This window comes from Melanostigma gelatinosum (genome assembly GCF_949748355.1).
Source record: "Melanostigma gelatinosum genome assembly, chromosome: 10".
NCBI classification, from domain to species: domain Eukaryota; kingdom Metazoa; phylum Chordata; class Actinopteri; order Perciformes; family Zoarcidae; genus Melanostigma; species Melanostigma gelatinosum.
This window is the reverse complement of record NC_136643.1, coordinates 15,347,344-15,367,941: the sequence shown is the minus strand read 5'-3', so window position 1 is coordinate 15,367,941 and position 20,598 is coordinate 15,347,344. Positions and strand designations below refer to the sequence as shown.

Here is a 20,598-nt window from a genome sequence, read left to right as displayed (position 1 = left end):
TTCAAAGAATAGCTCGCAGCGCCTCGACTGAGCGTCCTTGCGTCGGGTTAACATATTTCAATTGATGGAGGATAGTTGTGAAAGCTCATTTCTTCAAGGAGTAAACTAGACGAGGAGTCGTTTTGATGGACGACAGTGTGGCGGAGAGAATGAGGAAGGCAAAGTCGAGGTAGCTTCCTGACCGTTTCTTTGTTTTTCAGATGAACATCAAGCAGTGAGTGTGAGACGCTTTCTTCAGAGGATGCTCGTGGTGTGAGTGTTGAGGGAGGTCCACAGAGCCGACGGGTGCCCACCATGTCTCACCTCCAGCACTACCAGCGAGGCCCTCACGGCCGCACCATGAGCTCCGAGGAGAGGAACTATCCGCCAGTAAACAAGAGCGCCACGCCGGTTCACAAGAGCGTCTCCTCCTCTTCCTCCTCCCAGCGCGACAGTCGGCAGGTAATTGGAGTCTACGTTGAGTTTTATCGGAAATAGAAGCGCTTTGAATGAATGAGCCGTGGTAACATAGGGAGGAGTGAATATTGTTGTTTGGTTGCTGCAGTCTTCTTTCAGTGCCGTCCTCTTGAGAGACTCGTGAGAGTTTATGCAAATAGAAGGGAACTCCCAGGAAATAGTAAAGCATTAACAACACACAACATTAACACGGTTTTGTCCATTGACTCTTCCAAACAAGATGAAGGCATTCCTCAAAGCAACTGGCAGAAACAGAAAGGCAGCATTACCTCATGCAAATTATACGGTTGACTCAAAGCAGGGAAGAAAATACTAACAAATGGCAGAGAAGATGCAAAAAATAACTTAAGTTCAGCTTCATTTCCATCACAACTCAGTCTCAGTCAAGGCTACAGTAGCCACAGCAATGCTACTCCGGTCAATTGTTTCTCTGTTTTCTATTTTCCCTCTGCAGATGAATTCAGCCGTGTTACTGATTCATGATTTATAGTTTACTCCCTCTGAAAAGTCCATTAGGAAAAAGACTTTATCAACCGATTAGATGACTAATTGGCCAAGTCAGAGCGGCCATAACTCCCTGGTTTGTAAGTAAAGACCTTGCAGAGGCGTGGTGAACAATGAGAGACAGGGCAAGTGCTTAAAGTGAAGCCCCCCCCCCCCCAGCCCTCTTCCCCTCACCGAGCTGCTGTGCCACCATGGCCGCACATGCACCGGACACCGAAACCGGAATCTCTGACATCACAGCTTTTCCGTCGGCACACGATGATGAATACTTGATGAGGCTCGGTGCTCTACTGAACATGTGGCGTGCTCTGGGATGCCGCGTGGGAGCCGATCTTTGTCCGGGAGACGGCTTTCTGAGGGGAAAAGGCGGTCGGTCCTGTTTGAAGCGCACGGTCGACGGGCGGTTAACTCGTTCATTGTTCTTTTCTTTCACATCAATACTTGCTTTTGATAACAAGGCCTTCATGGGGGAAAGGTCTCAGTTATTTCATTTCCCCGGCGGCCCCGTTATGTAACAGCCAGCTAAATCTGAGAGCAGGGTTATCTAGCAGCACCTCTTCTCTCATTCATCTCTTTTAATGTGCTTAATGAAGTCGGGTACTACCCGAAGAGGCAGCCGCTAAGAAGGAAATAAACTCTTTGTCAAGTAGATTCCCTTGAATTTTTGCACACCGTCTTGATCAAGACCTCAAGATAGTCAGCGGCGTGTTGAAAGAATCGGCGGCATATCGTGAATTTAAAATGAGTTCTTGATTGTTGCAGCTGTTTTGCGTTATGAGTGATGTACCTGTGGGCGATGTACCCAGACACTCGATCTACTACAGAGGCAGGTACATGGTTCAAAAACAGTGACACTTCAAAATCCTCTTTGATTCAACTGCCTCAGGGTTTTAGCTCACAACCATGATGAATATGTACAAGGAAAGAAAGGCATATATGTCTGCATATGACTAAGTACATTTAAAGAGACACTCTAAAGTCACAGTAAAATGGAAGAAAAGAAACAGTTGTTATGTCTGCCTTTGCAACCACAATGTAAAGCTAATGACAGATTATTTTTATAGCTGACAAAACAACCTCAACACGAGGTCTTTTTAGTCGCTGTTCTGGAGCTTTCAATCATATAACATGATTTTCATGACCAGTGAGCAAACCGTGTGACAGCTAGTGAATGGACCTTGTGGTTAGACCGAACTATCCCCAAGGTCCAGAATGGATTTTTATAAATTACTATTATTATACACAAGCGAATATAAGGACATCTCCGGCATATTTAGTTGTCTCTGAGCTTAAGTGACACGATGCTAAGTTATACCTGCACATTCTCTGTGTTTCCCTGCATCGCTTAGTGTGTTCTGTATATTGTATAGTGGGACCGGTGCTAAAGAGACGATGCAGTAAAATACATCTTCCCCCGAGACATCCTGAGCAAGCAGAGTAGACGCTGGAAAAAGACCTGAGCTTGCTTGGCTGGACCTCAGTTTTGAGGGAAAAATGAGAGAGGGGCGTTTTGTTGAGGGGAAGCCTTAAATGAGGTCCAGGCCCCATTTTACAATCAATGCATGTCACTTTCCCCTCTGCTGATGACTACTGTTCACTCTGGAGGGCCTCACGAGAGCAATTAGAGGCACCACCTGCAGTAAGCACACACACGCACATCTATATATCTATCTATCTATCTATCTACACACACACTCACGAATCAGGATGTCGCTGCAACTTTCCCCGTTACTGCTCGTCATTTCCTGGTTCGATAACATGTTTCCGGCTTGGAGATAGTAGGAGGAACAGATGGAGTCACACGCTGCGTTTGCGGCTAATATTTAAGAAAGGTCCCTTTCATTTTTGAGAGTGGTAAAATCAATGATGATCAGTTGCTCTGTGGTCAGATAGCGGCTGTTTTTATGTTAATGACCGCAACAAAACCGATGTTAGTGTAGATGAAAGAATGATGGAGCACTTGGAGCAGCATGAATCAGCATCTCCCCTGTCCTGTACGGATGTATTTCTTTATTTATCATTTTAGAATCTTTTTTTATTGAACTTTGGGTGGGTTTTAAAGAAAATACATAAAAGTACAGCTTACTAATTTATCATAATATTAATATTGCTGGTCTGTAAATGGCCTGTTTTTATACCTCTTTTGTTGTCAGTTTTGAATATGTTTGTTTCATTAATTAACTCGACTCATCCACAGAACATATTTACATTGAATGAGCCTCGGTGTCTCCTACGGGTCAGCAGATCACACATGTGGACCGTAGGCGTGTAACTGGATCTGTAGGCGTCTAAACGGAGAACGAGAGTCTCTCAGGGTGATAGCGTCTCGCCCATTGGGCCGCTCAGACACCGCGGTGAAATCCATCCTCACAACTATTCCTCTGTGCTTATTAGCTGCTGAAATATCGCTGTCGAGCAGTGTTTGTGGAGGACGGGGTGGGAACATTTTACAGTTACTTGATCAAGGAGTACCGTATACTCTTACACAAGTACAACAAGAGACCACATACCACATAGTTTGAATTATTTAGTATTTGGTATTTTGTAGAGAACACACAGGTGCATAGTGATAGCTGTAATACAGCTTTTAATTGAAAACGTACACTTCTTAACTGGTAAGATTGAGTGAAAGTATTAAGCAGTTTTAGAGCGATTTATCTATTTAAACATTCACAGATTACACCTCCATATGTAACCTTTATGTGATCCGGTAATCTCATTTAGATGAAGTTCTGTTTTGCGAAGTAGAGTCTGTGTACAGCGGAGAAAAATGAAACATAACCAGCAGTAACAAAAGGACACACACATACAAACAATCATGCCAAGAAAAGCTGCAGCACGTATACTGTACGTACCAAGAAGTTAGCCAGACAGAACACAAGCACACACAGCACCAAAGACCATGACAGACGTCACTCAGTATAAAAACAATATTGTTATGAGCCATTAAAAAGTCATCAAGGGCTCTTTGAGGTTGTATATGTTACGTGTCTTGGGTAGTTGTTGCTGAAACTAGAGCTGCTCAGATTTCAGACTCATTTAAATCTGAACTGCAGACCGGCGACTCTCTGCCAGCTACGGAAGCCATGATGGTCTTATTCCCTTTATTCTGTTACCTCACGAGGCAAGGAGACGACGATAGCATAAGAACATGAAGCCGTTATCCTGAGGTTCCTCACTAACAGAAGCTTTCCTTTATTTTGGGTAATCAATGATTATGTTAGGCCTTTAGATTCAGAACTCCCATGAAAGATGAAACTGATTTTTTTGTTGCTTTTATCACTCTTGTTGGTACATCATTATGTTTTGTTCCACTCGACTACGCTCACGGTAAAGTAGGACATAAACTGAAGTGAACTGAAACGATTGGAAAATCTTCTGATTCAAATTTGATCGTGTTTATGCAGCGCTTAAGAAAAGTTTGTCCTACAGTCACCGTGTCAGAAGCAGATGTGTGAGAGACACTCGTCATCAGAAGTGGGCCGTCGTACGGACATTCAAAGTGCTGATTTCCCCAAAGAGTGTTTGTCCTTTCTCCTGCTCAGGCAGACCAGAACTGTGAGTCATTGCAGCATTAAAAGGTCTACTTACACAGGATTGATTTAGTTGATGATTGGGATTATAAAAAGCATCTCAGTGTTCTGGCCTCTACTGTAACCGTGTTGTTTAACTGATACGACGACAGAGAAACTACGGTTAAAAGTTCTCCAGCATCAAAGGAAGAAGCTCACAGAGCTTCTGACTCACCAAGAGGGAGAGCGGCTCATTCAGCTTTAAATGGTTCTGCAGTAAGATGAATGAATGCGAGCGGGAGTGCGGGAAATCACTTCGACTTGATTCAGTTCTGTATTTCGGGTGAAATAACAAAAGCAAATCCTCTGACTGTAGCAGTCATTTCCATATAAGAGGATAGTCGGCAAACACTTTGGTGTTTACGTGGAGCCAGAGGTTGAGTGGACTATTCCTCATGAGGAATTTGTTGATTTCCAACCTTTGGTTTGGCTCTTCAAACGATTCCCAGGAAAGTGCATTCAATTGCAATATTTGCAGCGCAAAGCCATTCTTTATTTAGTGCAGTGTTGATTCATCAATTTAGATCCAGTTGAAAGTCTGGTTGTACTGCCCCCAGGTAACAGGAAGTTGGTCTGAAGCGTCGCCATATCAATCATTTCACGTTATACAGTCGAGCTGTTAAACTGATAATGACGTAATTGCTTCGAGCATAACAAGTAGACGGTTATCCTTTTATGACATGATTGCTTTGAACAGTGATGCTCGCTTTGCTGATGAAGTTGAGCTGCTCCACTTCCTCGTTCGCACAGAGCCACAGAAGGGGAGGGGCTCTCGTCAGCGCAGAAACATGACCTCATCAACAAACTGATCTGTTCGCCCGGCCATTAGATTAAACAAGCTGTTTTCTCCTTTTGTTCAATGTCCGGCGAGCTAAGGTCGGGTGTGGTAACACACACCTGTGTCCGAGGCTGCAGTGAAGAGCCACAGGCTGTTATCGGGTTTTCCCGAAGATGCTTTTGCATGTTGAGTTGTGGGTTTTGCCATGAAGGTTATTAATAGCATACTTAATCTGGTCTGTAACGGCCCAAAAACACAAGTAGTGCCCTTGTTACTCTCTGTCTCTCTCACACGGTTGCAGATCTGTTCCTTCAGGCTTGTTTAAAGCCACTAAAAAATGTCTCTAAATTATCAAATACGCAAAAGTTTTGGAGTAAAAAAACACCCAAAATTGTTATTTTTAGACTGCAAAATCAGCTAATTAGCCTCTCAACTGTCATTCATTTCCATTAAAATGTTGCTGAATCCTGATTGGTGCACACAAGTGACATCATCTTTTTCTAATTGAGTCCTTTCCACTTCAGCCAGTAGCAGTAGTAGTATAACTATAACGTAGTCCCACACGGCAAAACGGATATGTTTAAGTTTTAATTAATGTAAAAAATCATAACTTCTCTCATGAAATGTTATATTATTACAACTGTGCTGTTATTCGTTATCTTTCTGCCCACAGGAGGAGATGTAGTTGTTGACTAACACATTAATAAATACGGATGTCTGCTTACCACTACATTACAGTGTTTTGTAAATCATTTATTACATGTTAATATACTGCTCATAAATGCTAAACAGGGGGACTTCAATTTATTATTTTGGGTAAACTAAGACCATTCAAAACTAAATCTTAGAAAATGAATACCACAGAAAACATTTCTGTTTGTTTACCAGGACCCTAAAAAACATTAATTAATACATTAATGTCATATAATATTTTTTGTGATCCAAGAACATAACAAAACAAGTTTAGAATAAATAAATACAATAGAAAACAAATATTTGGTCAACCAAGAATCCATAGAGGTAGATCGACACAAACAGGAAAATGAAGCAGATTTGTTACAAATGTTGTGACTTGAGCACAAACTACCACCTGAACGACGCTCAACGGACGGTGTGTGATGTGTTACCTGTCCCTGCCTGACTTTGCTGTCCCTCTACTCCAGAGATGTCCCTTTGATTTACAGACCTACTGCAAGAGCACAGTCAGGAGAAAGCTAATGGAGTGGAAATGCTGAGAAAGCAGGAGGAATTAGAATGGGGCAGTATTTCTTTAAATGTGTAGTACAGGGGGGGGAGGGGGAGAGAAGAATACAGAAGCGTTAAAGTGTATTTTCATAATTTGTGCATGACTTCATCTCTTCTTTTTACAACAGGACCTGTATCTCCTGTTGTCTTCTGATGTCGCTTTCTTTTTTTTATTCCTCTCTAGGAGGCAGACAGCTGGGAAATCATCGAGGGGCTGAAAATCGGCCAGAGCAACATGCAGAGGCCTGATAAACACGAGGGTTTTATGTTGAAGAAGCGGAAATGGCCCCTGAAAGGCTGGCACAAGGTAAGATCGACAGACAAAGCGAGACATGAACGCTTTTGTTCGGAGGGGGGGGGCACTTTTAAAATGAGCCGCTCCTTGAATGTTAAACAGTTTGCTGTCTGGTAAAGAAATACGGTAAGTTCCTCTTTTCATTCACCTTGCGTTAGTTACCCTCTCTGAGCCTCTTCCTCTGAGGTCACCGCCTTCAGCATCAGCTTAGCTGTTGTTTTCTCAAAACACAGGATTTAAAGTGGAGACTAGTCCCTGATGCCATCATGTTTGAACTCACAACACCACAGAACACGGCTAATTATGAGAGGATGAATGGCAGACGACCTGACTCCACAATACAACCAGGTCCAATGTGATAATATGCATTCAACGTCTGCCCTTCCTGTTATTCGACTGACACATTATTTCTGTGCTTATATTCTCCGCAGCGTTTTTTTGTCCTGGACAATGGTATCCTGAAGTACTCCAAGTCCCCCATTGATGTAAGTACCCCTGACTGTAACCCACGGGCAGAAACAGGGCGGCCCGGCCTGACATCAGCTGGGTATGACAATGAGTCAGCAGAAACATCTGCAACACTAAAAAACAAATTCGGACAAAGTGGAAAAGTAACACACGACTGTGAAGAGCCCAAAGAATCATGCACACGGTGGATCACTTGTCCTCACGTTTCTCATAAAAAGTGATTATTGAATGTTAAATACAGCTCCTTTAAAGTGAATACAAGTGATCAACGCTTTGGAGGTTTCTTTGGCGTCTTCAGACTTTCGTGTGAAAGAAGTTTGTTGTAAATGTAATTACAGATAAAACAGACTTTGTGCACAAATGATTTGACGAACTGTAAACCTCGAGTAAACTTGTGCTTTTAGTAGACTCATGTGTTGATCACTTACCTTAGATCCAAAAGGGCAAACTTCACGGGAGCATCGACGTTGGCCTCTCAGTCATGTCCATCAAGAAGAGAGCCCGTCGCATCGACCTGGACACTGAGGAGCATATCTATCACCTGAAGGTAACGCTGATGGGACGAGTCAATATTGTCATTTCAGCAGCGATAAACAGGACAGGAGGTCAGCGGAGGACAGAGTTGAAAGCTGTCTTCCCATTTAGGTCAAATCTCAAGACATCTTTGACGCCTGGGTGTCCAAGTTGCGTCATCACCGGCTTTACCGACAGAACGAGATCGTGCGATCTCCCCGGGAGGCCACCATGCGGACGTTTCCCCCGCCGGCTGCCAAGGAGTCCCCCCAACCTGCCCCGAGTGTGGTACGTGAAGCCAAGGTGAGCCCTCCCACCAAGTAATCGTTCGATTGTTTTCTCTTTCAATCAATAAATCCTCTGGTTTATAAAGCGTAAGAAAAAAACCTGTCTATCGCAGGTTCCCAGAAGACATCTTCAAATGTTCTTGTCAGAAGAACAGTCCAAAGATATTCAATTTACAATATATAATTGAGGAAAGCAGCAATCCTCACATTGTCGAAGCTTGAACCAGACACTATTTGACTTATGTGTCTCTCTCTGTCTGTCTCTCTCTGTCTCTCTCTGTCGCTCTCTCTGTATCTCTGCCTCTCTCTGTCTCTCGCTGTCTCTCTCTGTCTCTCTGTCTCTCTCTCTGTCTCTCTCTGTATCTCTGCCTCTCTCTCTGTCTCTCGCTGTCTCTCTGTCTCTCTCTCTCTGTCTCTCGCCTTCTCTCTCTCGCTCTCTTATTCAAGAAGGGTACTTCATTGGGAAGGAGAGATCGCCAAGTTCTGTTTTCATTGGGAACTGAACTGGGATAGTTTACCAAAATCTCATCCAGAAGGCAGGAAGGACAGCTTACAATATATTGCCTACTGTGTGATATTGTAAATTCACAGGTTTATAATTCCTGCCTGGAAGTAAAACTCACTGAACGTTCACAGTAACGACAGAAAATCTTAACGTTCAGACAAGACTGAGTCTGTCTCTGTCGGGATGACCCACCTGATAACTTCATATCGAGCACTGTTGCCTTTGTGTATACAGTGTACGGTTGTTTGTCCACACTCGGTGTAGAGGTCCCCGGTCGTCGTTGACGTGTCTGGACTGTGTTTCTGTGAGGATGCAGGTTGTCCTGGGAGTGTGGCTATCATGCTGGTCATTAGAGGTGATCAGCAGGATCTGGATTCAGAGCAGCTGGCTGCAGCCTGATGAGCTCTCCCAGAAGAACAGCTTAAGCACGAGTCTCTAATCCTGGAGTCAGAATTAACTGCTCCATCAAAGAGCTTTGGAGGGAGGACCATCATATGTTGATTGGTTACCAACGATTAGTGTTAATATGAATGTTCTTTAGGACTGCACACACTGTTTTATGTTTTTATCTAAAGCTGTCCCCCAACAAGTACAGGGAGACGTTGTTTGGTGACAGGTGGTGTATTATTGTCTATCAGGTTAGCGATGGAAAGATAAAGATATTGATTTGGTGAAACACAACAGCGTTTGCTCTGCGATGTGTTTTTAAAACATGAGACATTACTTTTGCTAAAAAAGGAAAGTTGAAATGATTGGCTATGGTGAGCCCTGGTAAGCGGACGTCTCCTCCCTCTCCTCAACTTAACGTAGGTTGGCTCCGGTACTTAAACGAATAGCAGTACACACCTGGTAGTCAGCTGTTTGGCCGCTTATGGAATTGTTGGTCAGACAAGTGAACTGCTCTCTTGCTGCTTACGAGGCCAAACAAGGAATTCAACGACATCAATTTGAGGAATTTGGAGTTTCTGGCATCTTTTACACCAGATGTTTTCACACTCCCGAATCCAGAATATTCCTTCTATCAGAATGTCAGTACCACTTGAACTGAAGTGTGTTCAAAACCCGTTGAACCGGTGACACGTTTAGAGCACAGTACAGTAAACGCTGACAAGTCACGGACGAAACATTCTGTCTGTTTCCCCGTCACCCCTCAGCAGGCCAAGCCGAGCAGTTTGCCGTGGCAGCCGGTGGCCCCGAGTAGCGACAGCAGCCTGCCCGCCTCCTACAGTAACGGCCAGAGCAAGGTGGTCGCTTGGCTGCAGGAATCCGAGGAGATGGACAAGTGCGCAGAGGGTGAGTGCAGTTTTCTTCCTCATGCTGGGAACAAATCTGACTTCATAAAGAAGTTACTGTAAGTATTTTAAAACATTGAGAGAAGGATTGATGCCTACTTCATGACACATGACACTGAGTGTGTGTGTGTGTGTGTGTGTGTGTGTGTGTGTGTGTGTGTGTGTGTGTGTGTGTGTGTGTGTGTGTGTGTGTGTGTGTGTGTGTGTGTGTGTGTGTGTGTGTGTGTGTGTGTGTGTGAATTATGTTTTCAGAGCTTGCACGATGTCAGTCCAATCTGACTGACCTGAGCCGGCTATTGCAGAGTTTGGAGATTCTACAAAGGACACAGTCAGTGCCCAACTTCACAGAAATGCAGGTAAATAAAGTTACACACACACACACACACACTTTTTTTCCAGGGAAGTCACCTTGACTACCTGTCGAGACAGACAGGATTAAGCTTTGTTCACAGAACACCTGGCTGCTTCTCCAACTGATCTGTATATTTTAAATTTTTTTGTATTTTAGTTTTTGGCTGAAATGCATCGTTTGTGTTTTTAACACTGCACCTTCCATCTACCTCAACATTTTGTTTGAGACTCATCTTTGTGAACGTGGTCTGGTTTTGCCATTTTCACTGCGATTCTTTTGCTTTATTTGTGATGTGTTTGTTCTATTAACCACATTTTGTTTTGCACATTTTGATCCATGTGTGTCACAAAGACCAATTGTGTAGAATTGTCAAAGAAAGAAAAGCGCTTGAACAGAAGATGGAGAACAAAAAGTGTCGGCAAAGATCCAAAATTCCAGATTCAGGTACCTAAGTCCCACACACACAGCACAGATATATACACATACTATCTATATATATATATATATATATAGTGAATATAACAACGTGTACTATAGGATTGTATATAACTTGATTTCTTTCTCTGGGTGAATTTAAGTTTCCCTGATAAGCAGTAATTCAGCGTAAAAGTCTCTAGCTTTTATTGTGAAAGGTCAGAACGGAAGGAGTAAAGCGGTACACGCCACCGTTGTCAATGTGGGGGCAATAAGCGTACAACTAAATGAATAAATACAAAGTATTTTGTGGCCGTTTGTGTTGTGATGCGCTGCTCTGCTCACATTGAGCATGTTATCTTCTGGATGGATTTGGATTATGGATTTGCTCTCTCTCCTCTCGTCCATTTGCCATTTTTGCTTCAGCGCAATGCGTGATGGTGTTTAGTGCTCGTAGTTAGTAATCGATTTGGGGCAATATGTTTTGCACATAAAGTACAGTAACCTTTAAATATAAAAGGTTTGTTAGTGGCCAGAGAAACACTGACGTAACTGATCACAGTCACAGGTCTGATTCCTGCATCAGCCCGTATGTCCAGTTAGAGTGTTAATAACACTAACGTGAAATATACTCCCACTGCTCTGATCTTTTTTGTTCTTTAATCGGTCTGCACTGCAACCGGCACTCATTGATGTGATCTTTATGGCCTGAGTGGGTATTTGTTCCATCTCTGCTAATTCTTCCTTATTTTGCCGAATATATTCATCTCTACTTTTCTGTAAAAGCCTAAATGTGCTTTCACACACTGTTGCTTTTCTTTTTAACCTCCAATGTCAAGACATCTTCCTCTCGTGAATAGGTTTGCTATCACGTGATATAAAAGCTCCTCCATAGTGTTCGTCCTTAGAGATTTCTAGATGTAGTAAGTCAAAGACAGCAGGATGTGTTGTTCATTTCTGAGTTATTCCTCATTGGACCACGGTTCTTGTTCTGTCAGACACATTATCGTGCCCCTCGGCTGACTGACGGTGGTCCTCTGTGGTCCTCATCTCTCTCCAGGTCCCTCTGTCCGCCAGCATGTCCCCCGTCCGTCTCCACTCGTCCAACCCCAACCTGTGTGCCGAGCTGGTGGACTTTCAACCCCCCGTCTCCCGGCTGACAGACAGCGTCGAGTGTGCCAGTGACTACATTAAGCTTCAGGAGGAATTCTGCACAATTGCCCAGAAAGGTGGGCGGGCAGCATGCACGGCTGCAGGGTTGTAAGACAAGATGTGTACAAGTGTTTTTCATTACATCTGTAAATATTAGAGGATTATTCTGCTTTCTTACAACCTACATCACATTTCCATGCAGTAGTTTTGCCAGTTGTTTCTGTTGCTTATGATGTCATTGTACTTATGAAGTTAATTTCTGAGATCTTGGAACAATAAAATAAGTCAGAGAGGAAAGAAACAATCACACAATTAGCTTAAAGCTAACTCTGGCACATGGAAGAAGTTGTGCACTGTACCTAACAAATATATAGTTGTGTGGAAACAAAGTTTTTCTGTGCAGGAAGTGATTGTCAGCTAAATTACGGATACGTTTATGATCAGATCGTATGTGATACTGATTCAGTGCGATCCTGTCTCTGTGCAGTCCACTCCCTGCTGAAGTCGGCCTTCAACACAGTCGCCATAGAGAAGGAAAAGATCAAACAGATTCTGTCTGACCAGGAGCAGTCGGACCAATCGGCCCAGATCAACTCTCTCAGGAAGTCTCTGTCACAGGTAATGGGCCGTCTTCAACCATTACCCACTACCCCGGTGATTTAATTGGACTGTTCCTCTGCCAACAGTCGACATTCATTTCAGTTTCCTCTGCTTTATCTCCGCTTTGTTCCTAATTGGATCGTTGTGTGACATTGTTGTTGGAGGCCGGAGGTGAGGATTCTGTGGGAAGTTGATGATTAGGATTTATGGTCGTTACAGCTGCAGCTGCTGATGACAACTGTTAATTTAGTCTTTTTGATGTTTTGTTTCACGTGTACACATTTACTAAAAGTGGCTATATGTGTATATTTAAAATCATACAACTACTTGCATGTGAAAAGGGGGGTTTGTATCGATGAACCCACAGAGAATGATCGGCTCATTCTGCAGCTTTGTAGCATGTTTCAGCTCATTGTTTAGGTGTTTGTTATTTATAGGAATAAGAATAGCTTCAGATATTTCTTTAGTCTATCTTGATACAATATTCACATGTCCATGTGCATGTTTAGAGAGTTATTTTTCCACTGTCAGCATTCCTCCAGTTAAAACTGTCCGTGATTTGTAGGTAACTGCAGGCTTTTGCCCGCCATCTTTGCTTTAAGCGATCGCTTCACTTCCAGTACGGAGAGGAGGAATGTCAGCAACTTATCATGTGACAGAATTGAGATATGAAAAAGAAGATCCAAACCAATCCTTTCAAAGTACCCACATCCAGTGCATCAGACACTAGATCTTCCCTCCACCCAGTATCAGAGAAACAGCAAAGCAAGCGGAAAAATAAACCACACGTTTATTATTTACTCTTATTATTATTCAGGCCCTGTCCCAAAATGCAGAACTTCGAACCCGACTCAACCGCATCCACTCTGAATCTGTCCTGAAAGAACAAGTTGTCAGTGTGAACATCATCTCCACGCCTGATGAGGTAGGTCTCTGTGGTCAATCTGTCGCTGACAGAGCACATTTCTGACTCTTACGTTGTTAAAACAATGAGGCGGACCGGGTAGTTTGGAGTGTTTGCATCATGCATTCATCAGTCGCATTATTGATTCCTGTGCTTACAGATTGATGGTTTTTCCAGTACACCCTGGCAGCTAAGCTTTAAGGATCATTATTCTATGCAGAACCTGACGTTAAGTTTAATGGAAGAACAGAAAGAAAAGACTAATTAGAAGCGGACGGGAGCTCGCCCTCTGGCGAGGATACACATGCTGCGAAATGAACCCTGTGTTGTCTTCTGACGGTTGTTTGTGTTTGTGTTCGGGTCTGTTTCGGTTCTTAAACCTGTCATCATAGCGAGGCACGGTGCACATCTCGTGTGTTTGCTTGTGTGTTTCTCCTGCAGGCTGGAGAACAGATGGGGATCCCTCTGACTCAGCAGGCCTCTAATGAGAGCCGACTCTCCATGTCGGAGTCCGTCTCCGAGTTCTTTGATGCCCAGGAAGTGCTTCTGTCAGCCAGCTCGTCGGAGAATGAGGTATGAGGGAGTTGAGACAGTTGAGTGTTCTTAAGAAAGAACGGCAGTTTGGACCATGGGGGGGGGGGCGGTTTGTAGAGGAAGGAAGGGGGTTGGATTAACCCTGCTGCTGGGAAGCCAGATAAAACATCACGTGATGGCAGTGTGCGGAGCTGGAGTTAGTCAGCATTTACTGAAGGCAGCATGAAAAGGAGACATAAGCAGATAACGGAAACTCTAATTATTGCCAGGCACACAGGAGGACTTCTTTTCAACCTGCCCCACGGCTTCATCCCTCAGTTGAGCCATAGCACTCCTGTCTGTTCCTCTTCATTTGTATCAACCCCCCCCACCCGCGTCATCCAGCTCCAACAGCAGGCCCATTCAGACCTGTGTTACACCAGCAGCCGGTGACTGTAACAGGGGCAGCAATATGCTCCTCTTTGGCCTCATTGTGTTCGCTTCATAAAAAGTATGAAAATGCCGCAGCGCCTCGTCTTGTGATTACTGCAGCGGGACAGATAGCCGGACGACTGCTGCAGTTTGTTAGCCGCTGGCAAACCGCTACTCACGGTGTGATCAGAGTCTGTGTTGTACTCTACTGCGCTGACTCACTCCGCTCTGTACCTGTTCCCCCCTCGCAGGGCTCAGACGATGAGTCATACGTCAGCGATGTGAGCGATAACATTTCAGAGGACAACGCCAGTGTGACTGATAACGTCTCCAGACAAAGTAGGTCCAATCCTGCACCACCATGAGCACCGAGCCGCCGTCCATTCCCTGTTAGACATTAATGGAGGGGGGGGGGACCCCATTGGCTGGATCAACCGTGTTTTCCTTTCCAACATCCACACACACACACACACGGACACATCTGGCAGGATCGTTCATTCATCACTTTTAAGGCTCCTTGTGGCCTGTTGTCTTCCTATATTTCCGTCCTTTTCATCCCACACTGTAGCGCACCAGGCTCCTAACCAGAGGGCTCAGTCCAGAGCTTATGAACGTCTACTCGTGGGAATGAGGCTGACTTTTAAATCTCTTCTTAAAACATAGATGAATTGCAGAGCTCAATCTCATTTTACTTGAATTATATCTTTGTTTCTTTTATCTGGATTTACTTCTATTGGTTTACCTACTTTATTCTGGTCTAAATCACCAATTTATAATCTGTTGATCTGATGACTATTTCTCTTCTTCTTCTTCTTCATCCCAGTGGCCAACGGAGACTTCGCTGGCAGTGCCTTCCGTAACGGCCGGCGAAGCTGCCTGTCGGCGCCGTGTCCCGACACCGGCAACATTAACCTCTGGAACATCTTGAGGAACAACATCGGCAAGGACTTGTCCAAAGTGTCCATGCCTGTGGAGCTCAACGAGCCGCTCAACACCTTGCAGCACATGTGTGAAGAGCTGGAGTACAGCGAGCTGCTGGACAAAGCTGCTGAGACCGAGGATCCTTTTGAGCGCATGGTAAAGAAATCCAATGTTCATCACGTCGGCTGTAAGAACGGGGTGACCCTTCATCGCTGTTTGCTTTGGTTTTAAATCCGTGTTTTGTGTCTCTCACACCCGTATTTGTTCATATTTGAGGTGTCAGTCACAACCAACACAAAGTCTCACGTCTGTGAGGTGGCGATATGCTCCGCTGCAGCTGTCCACCTTGGATCCTCCTATTTTTCTCTGTCGTCTGTCCTTTTGATCGTGGCTGCTGCATGCTGATGTTTGGCTTATTCGTGCAAAGCATTTTAATAGCAAGCGATTAATCCCCTCTTGTTGATGTTGGCCATGTTGTCTTGACTCTCTCACAGGTTGTCGTCGCTGCTTTCGCCGTCTCGGGCTACTCGTCCACTTACTACAGAGCAGGAAGTAAACCATTCAACCCGCTGCTCGGAGAGAGTTATGAATGTATTCGGGAAGACAAGGGCTTCTGTTTCTTCTCCGAACAGGTGTGTTCGGCATTTTTTAAGACGTACTATGAATGTGTGGACATTTTATGACTTTTTACACTGAACTGATTAGAATTTGGTGGTCCTCACAAAACACATTTTTGGGTATAACTCAAGAATTAACATTAACATTTTAACAGTTTCACACTAATGTTGAAGTGATGAGTTTTGGACAGACATGGATGTAAAGGACAGATGTGAAAAAAACTGCCCCTTGACTGCTTGGCGGAGGCGGCAATTGTAGTTTGATCTTGTGTCCCAGGTGAGCCACCATCCTCCCGTCTCTGCCTGCCACTGTGAGTCCAAGAACTTCACCTTCTGGCAAGGTAGGTTAGTGAGAGGTGGCTTTAGAGATGAGCTCCGGTCTCATTAAGACTTTTTCATTTCCAGCTGAATTTGTACTGATTAAAATAGATTCTTTTATTTCTTACGTTTTGAAAAGAAATGCAAAGATTTGAGTGGTCTATACATTTGTATTTTATTTCTTTTGTTTTTCACTGATTTGCTTTTCAGATGTGAGATGGAAAAACAAGTTCTGGGGGAAATCGATGGAGATCTTACCAATCGGGAGTGTGAATCTCATGATTCCCAGGTATCTTCGATGCAGCAGCTTTGAGTGATGTTTAAAACCAAATCCACACATTTCATCTCGACTACCATCAAGGCTGTTGTTGTATGTTCATAGGTTTGGAGATCATTATGAATGGAACAAAGTCACCACCTGTGTGCACAACATCCTCAGTGGACAGCGGTGGATCGAACACTACGGGGAGATCACCATCAGAAACACGAAGAGCAGCGCTTGCCTCTGCAAACTTACTTTCGTCAAGGTGAAACCGCTTCAGCAGTCCGCGTGAAGACGTGATGGAGATGCACTGCATTGTGGTACACGGCAGCTTCCAACGTGATGTTTGTCTTTCAGGGAAACTACTGGAGTTCTAATGTGAATGAGGTTCAAGGATTTGTGATGGATCAAGAAGGGAAAGTGATCCACAGGCTTTTTGGAAAATGGCACGAGGGCCTTTACTGTGGTGTCCCACCCTCTGCTAAATGCATCTGGAGGCCAGGTAGGCACTGGTTCACCGGACTTCCCCCTCTGACTGGTGTTACCGGCCACTTAAGGTCACTTAACAATATATTTTGTTCCTTGACACATTTCAGTGGATGGGGTAGGAGAGTTAACAACTATTACAGTTGATTTTTAAGATGTTTGTTTACGTTCTTTCCTCTCCTTGTCAGGCTCCATGCCGACAGATTACGAGCTATACTACGGCTTCACCAGGTTTGCCATTGAATTGAATGAACTTTGCCCCGAGTTGAAAGATGTTCTGCCCCGAACAGACGCCCGATTCAGGCCCGATCAAAGGTACAGCATCACATCCTCCGCTGCCAGTACGCTGCGGCCACCGAATGCGAAATAAAATGTCACTGATTTCACAAAAACAAGCTCAATCTGAGGAATTAATCTCGTAATAATGTTTTTGTTTTTGTGTAAATGCAATATGTTGTCTCTGTTCTTTGTATGACCGTCTGATTTCTGTTCACTGAAAAGTTGTGTTTGGGTCACGCAGGCATCTGGAGGAGGGGCGCTTGGAGATGGCGTCCTCAGAAAAGCAGCGCATTGAGGACCTGCAGAGAGTCCGGAGAAAGTGGAACGAGGAGAACGACATCAAACTGGAGCCACGCTTCTTCAAGTAAGCACAGTAACCACATGCATAAAACTCACAGACAGAAACATGTATGTATATATATATGTATGTATATCTTAATAAATGAAATGTTCCCCTCGTCACTTTCAGTTGTAACTGTCACTTCTCCATCTTTTTCTTGCAGAAAAGTGGTTTATGCCAATCACAAAGAGAGGTGGGTCTCCAACAACACGTACTGGGAGCTTCGCAAAAACCCCGGCTTCATCAATATGGAATCTGCAATGAACCTGTGGTAGCACACGGATTGCCATGTCCATCATATCTTCATCGCAGACAAAGACGGCTGTCGCCGATGCACAAGAAGGTGTTAAGAGAAACACGTTACGATGAAACAGCCGTGTGCAGGGATGCAGAGCCGGCTACAGAGCTGAGGGATGGCCTGAGGCCCGGCGAGCCTGTCGAGGTTCTGTGGCGCTGCAACACGGTCGTCCATCCGTGGAAACATCCCGTAGGATCACCTTCATTGTGCTTGTGGAAGCTCGTACCACTCCTCTGTAGATCTTTCCTCAGCTCCTTCGACTTCCGAGTATGTCCTTGCCTTAAAAAGACACCCGTACAAGTCACATGATTTAACGCTTTTTTTCTCCGTTGAAGCCATTTGATTTGAAGACGGTTTTGGGTTAGACTAGGCTATGAAGTAGACCTTTCGATTACCTACGATACCTATTTGCATGTTTAGAGAGCAGCTTTCACTGGCGTTTAGCCGCATTTACTATATCATCAATCATTGTAGAAAAAAAGGTGTTTTTATAAAATATCTTGGACTCAGAATTTAGTGAAAAAGCATTATCTGAATTGGCAGACTTTATTTATTTTTGCCTTTTTAATACTGTTGAATTTGTGTGACGGCAGTACTCTCTCTCGGGAAACAACTAAATTAAATTAATCTCAGCTGCAGCGGCGTCCGTATGGCGACCATAGATGTAAATCCTATTCCAGTGTGTTGGACATGTGATGCAGGAGACACCTACAACATTCACCCAATGTTTTCTTTCTGAAATGCTCAACACAGTTGTGTTTCAGCCTACAGTGGAGATTCTGTGTAAATAGAGCGGTGCCGTACTCCACTGTCTAATTTTAAACATGAAACCACATCCTCTGAATCACGCGGTTACACGCGCACACACATAACTCCCTCCTGATATAGTAGGCACGCCATATATAATGCACTCTCAAACATAAAACACTTCTCTGAGTGAAAGGTCTGAGAGAAGATGATGGCGCAGGTTGTACAGACTGTAAAGCTCTCAGACACACTTGTGATTCTGGGCTTTATATCGACTTGATATATGTACGAGGAAAACACTCATCGACACAAGCTGCAAATCACCATCACAGTTTACCAAAGCATCATCTTAAATGTACCTTCTTGTTCTGACTCACAACCAAAAATTTTAAATGGGTTGAAACAAAGAAAACAACTATTACCAGCAGCTGTTTGGTATTTTCCTTCTAAAATAAGGAATACATTTTCTTTTGATGAATTATTAATTGTGTCAGAACTCCCAAAACTCATTCAGTCAAAAGTAAACAAGTTACTCCAAAATAGAAACACCAGAGCCACCTACAGGTGAAAATGCCGTATCAGTATTCTGTCGGTCAAAAACAAATAAATATTTCCTTCAATGTTTTAGATATTGAAAGCCAAACAAGTTCATAAGTTACCAATTTTACAGTTCAACAATCAAAGTGTGTGTGATTTCCCCAGAGACTGTACTGCTGCATTCTGGGCTTCTGCACAGCACCGGTTACCTATTTGCAGTTTTGTGTATTTACGTATTGCAAAGCAGATTAGCTTAAAGGTGTTAATATTGTCCCCCTTTTTTGCATTACAGAGTTATAAAATATCATTGAAATCACAAACACGGAGTCACACGTTGTGTACGAGCATATCCGAGTGGATTCCCCTCGGACAGGACCGCGGGGGCGAGGGACTATAAATATGTAGAATGAAAACTATGTGGAGCAATTCCATCTGGTGTGCACTGTTCATATGGTACTGTAGATCACAAACCAAAAAAGGTAGAACTGCTTTGCATCCATATCCCTTTTCATTTCATCCCCGATCACAAACTCAATGCTAGAACTTGTCAGTGTCCGTTTCACTTGCTGTGCCTTAATGCATTTATTAATGCCTCACAAACACACGACTGATGAGAATCCCCATGCAAAGAAGGTATGCCATGAATAAACTCCGGACGTTATGCGCTCTCCAGCTCCCTGCAGAGGACACATTGTACGTGCCGAGGGTTTCTCTGCAGACAAAGTGTCTCCTCTACGGTCTTAAAGGGAGACGTCTTTGACGGGATTTGACTGTAAAATGCTTGCAGACAGTCTGCGCTGCTCTGCTACACCAACATGTAACCAAAACATTTTGGTTATCACTGTAAATACGGCACATTTAGAAGACGGGTCGCTACTTAAAAAGCCGATTCCTTTTCCCTTACATCAGTGATTTTTGTTTTTTTTAACGAGACTGAACCACATCAGGTGTGTGAAGAGGTAAAAACAATGCTTTGCGTAGGTTTTGGTATCATAGTGACTGAAATGAAAAAAATACTCATGAAAACCTCTTCATGCTTTCGTCATCCACTGTTGCACCTGCATGTCTAGACTACTTAGCCTGCCAATGAATATTGCAGATGCCTTACCAAAAAATATTTAAAAAAAAGGTTTTTTGTTTTTGTTCAATTGGACTTTTTGTTTTTGCTTTGGACTGACATGTATCCCAAAGCACCGTGTCAGCGCTTTCAAATCTATTTCCTGATGGGTACCTTCTAAAGTGCAATTTTAACAAAGTACATATCTTTCCATGAACACTGTACACTGCTGCTACATAGTGCTTGTTCTAATAAAACTGTAAAACTCAAGTGAGGAGTGCGTGTGAGGTTTATTCGTAACAGATTAGTCAATTGACAAAAAATCTGTTGTTGCAGGTTCAATGTTGGCTTAAGCAGCGCTGCCAACACCGTCAGAAGTCGACTTGATTTCTGACTGACTTCGATAAGTCATCTGCATTAGTTCTCTCCGATTCTATTTGTGTAGAAACAAGTC

The 20,598-nt window shown here is 43.7% G+C and overlaps 1 protein-coding gene across 2 annotated transcripts; it reads left to right on the top strand.

Moving 5' to 3' along the window:
• The first annotated feature begins 279 nt into the window (after positions 1–279).
• On the top strand, positions 280–20,374 carry osbpl6 (oxysterol binding protein-like 6). Of its 2 annotated transcripts, none has more exons than XM_079276998.1 (22): positions 280–441; positions 6,740–6,862; positions 7,282–7,335; positions 7,752–7,865; positions 7,964–8,119; positions 9,778–9,916; positions 10,168–10,271; positions 10,619–10,711; positions 11,742–11,910; positions 12,321–12,451; positions 13,251–13,358; positions 13,779–13,910; positions 14,534–14,621; positions 15,106–15,359; positions 15,698–15,835; positions 16,098–16,161; positions 16,349–16,427; positions 16,521–16,665; positions 16,758–16,902; positions 17,075–17,201; positions 17,407–17,529; positions 17,669–20,374. In XM_079276998.1, the coding sequence occupies exons 1-22, from the start codon at positions 295–297 to the stop codon at positions 17,778–17,780; spliced, it is 2,745 nt and encodes a 914-aa protein (XP_079133124.1). In that variant the 5' UTR covers positions 280–294; the 3' UTR covers positions 17,781–20,374. The 2 variants fall into 2 exon arrangements, with proteins under 2 accessions (XP_079133124.1, XP_079133123.1); XM_079276997.1 differs by having other exon boundaries at positions 7,964–8,134.
• The last annotated feature ends 224 nt before the right edge of the window (positions 20,375–20,598 follow it).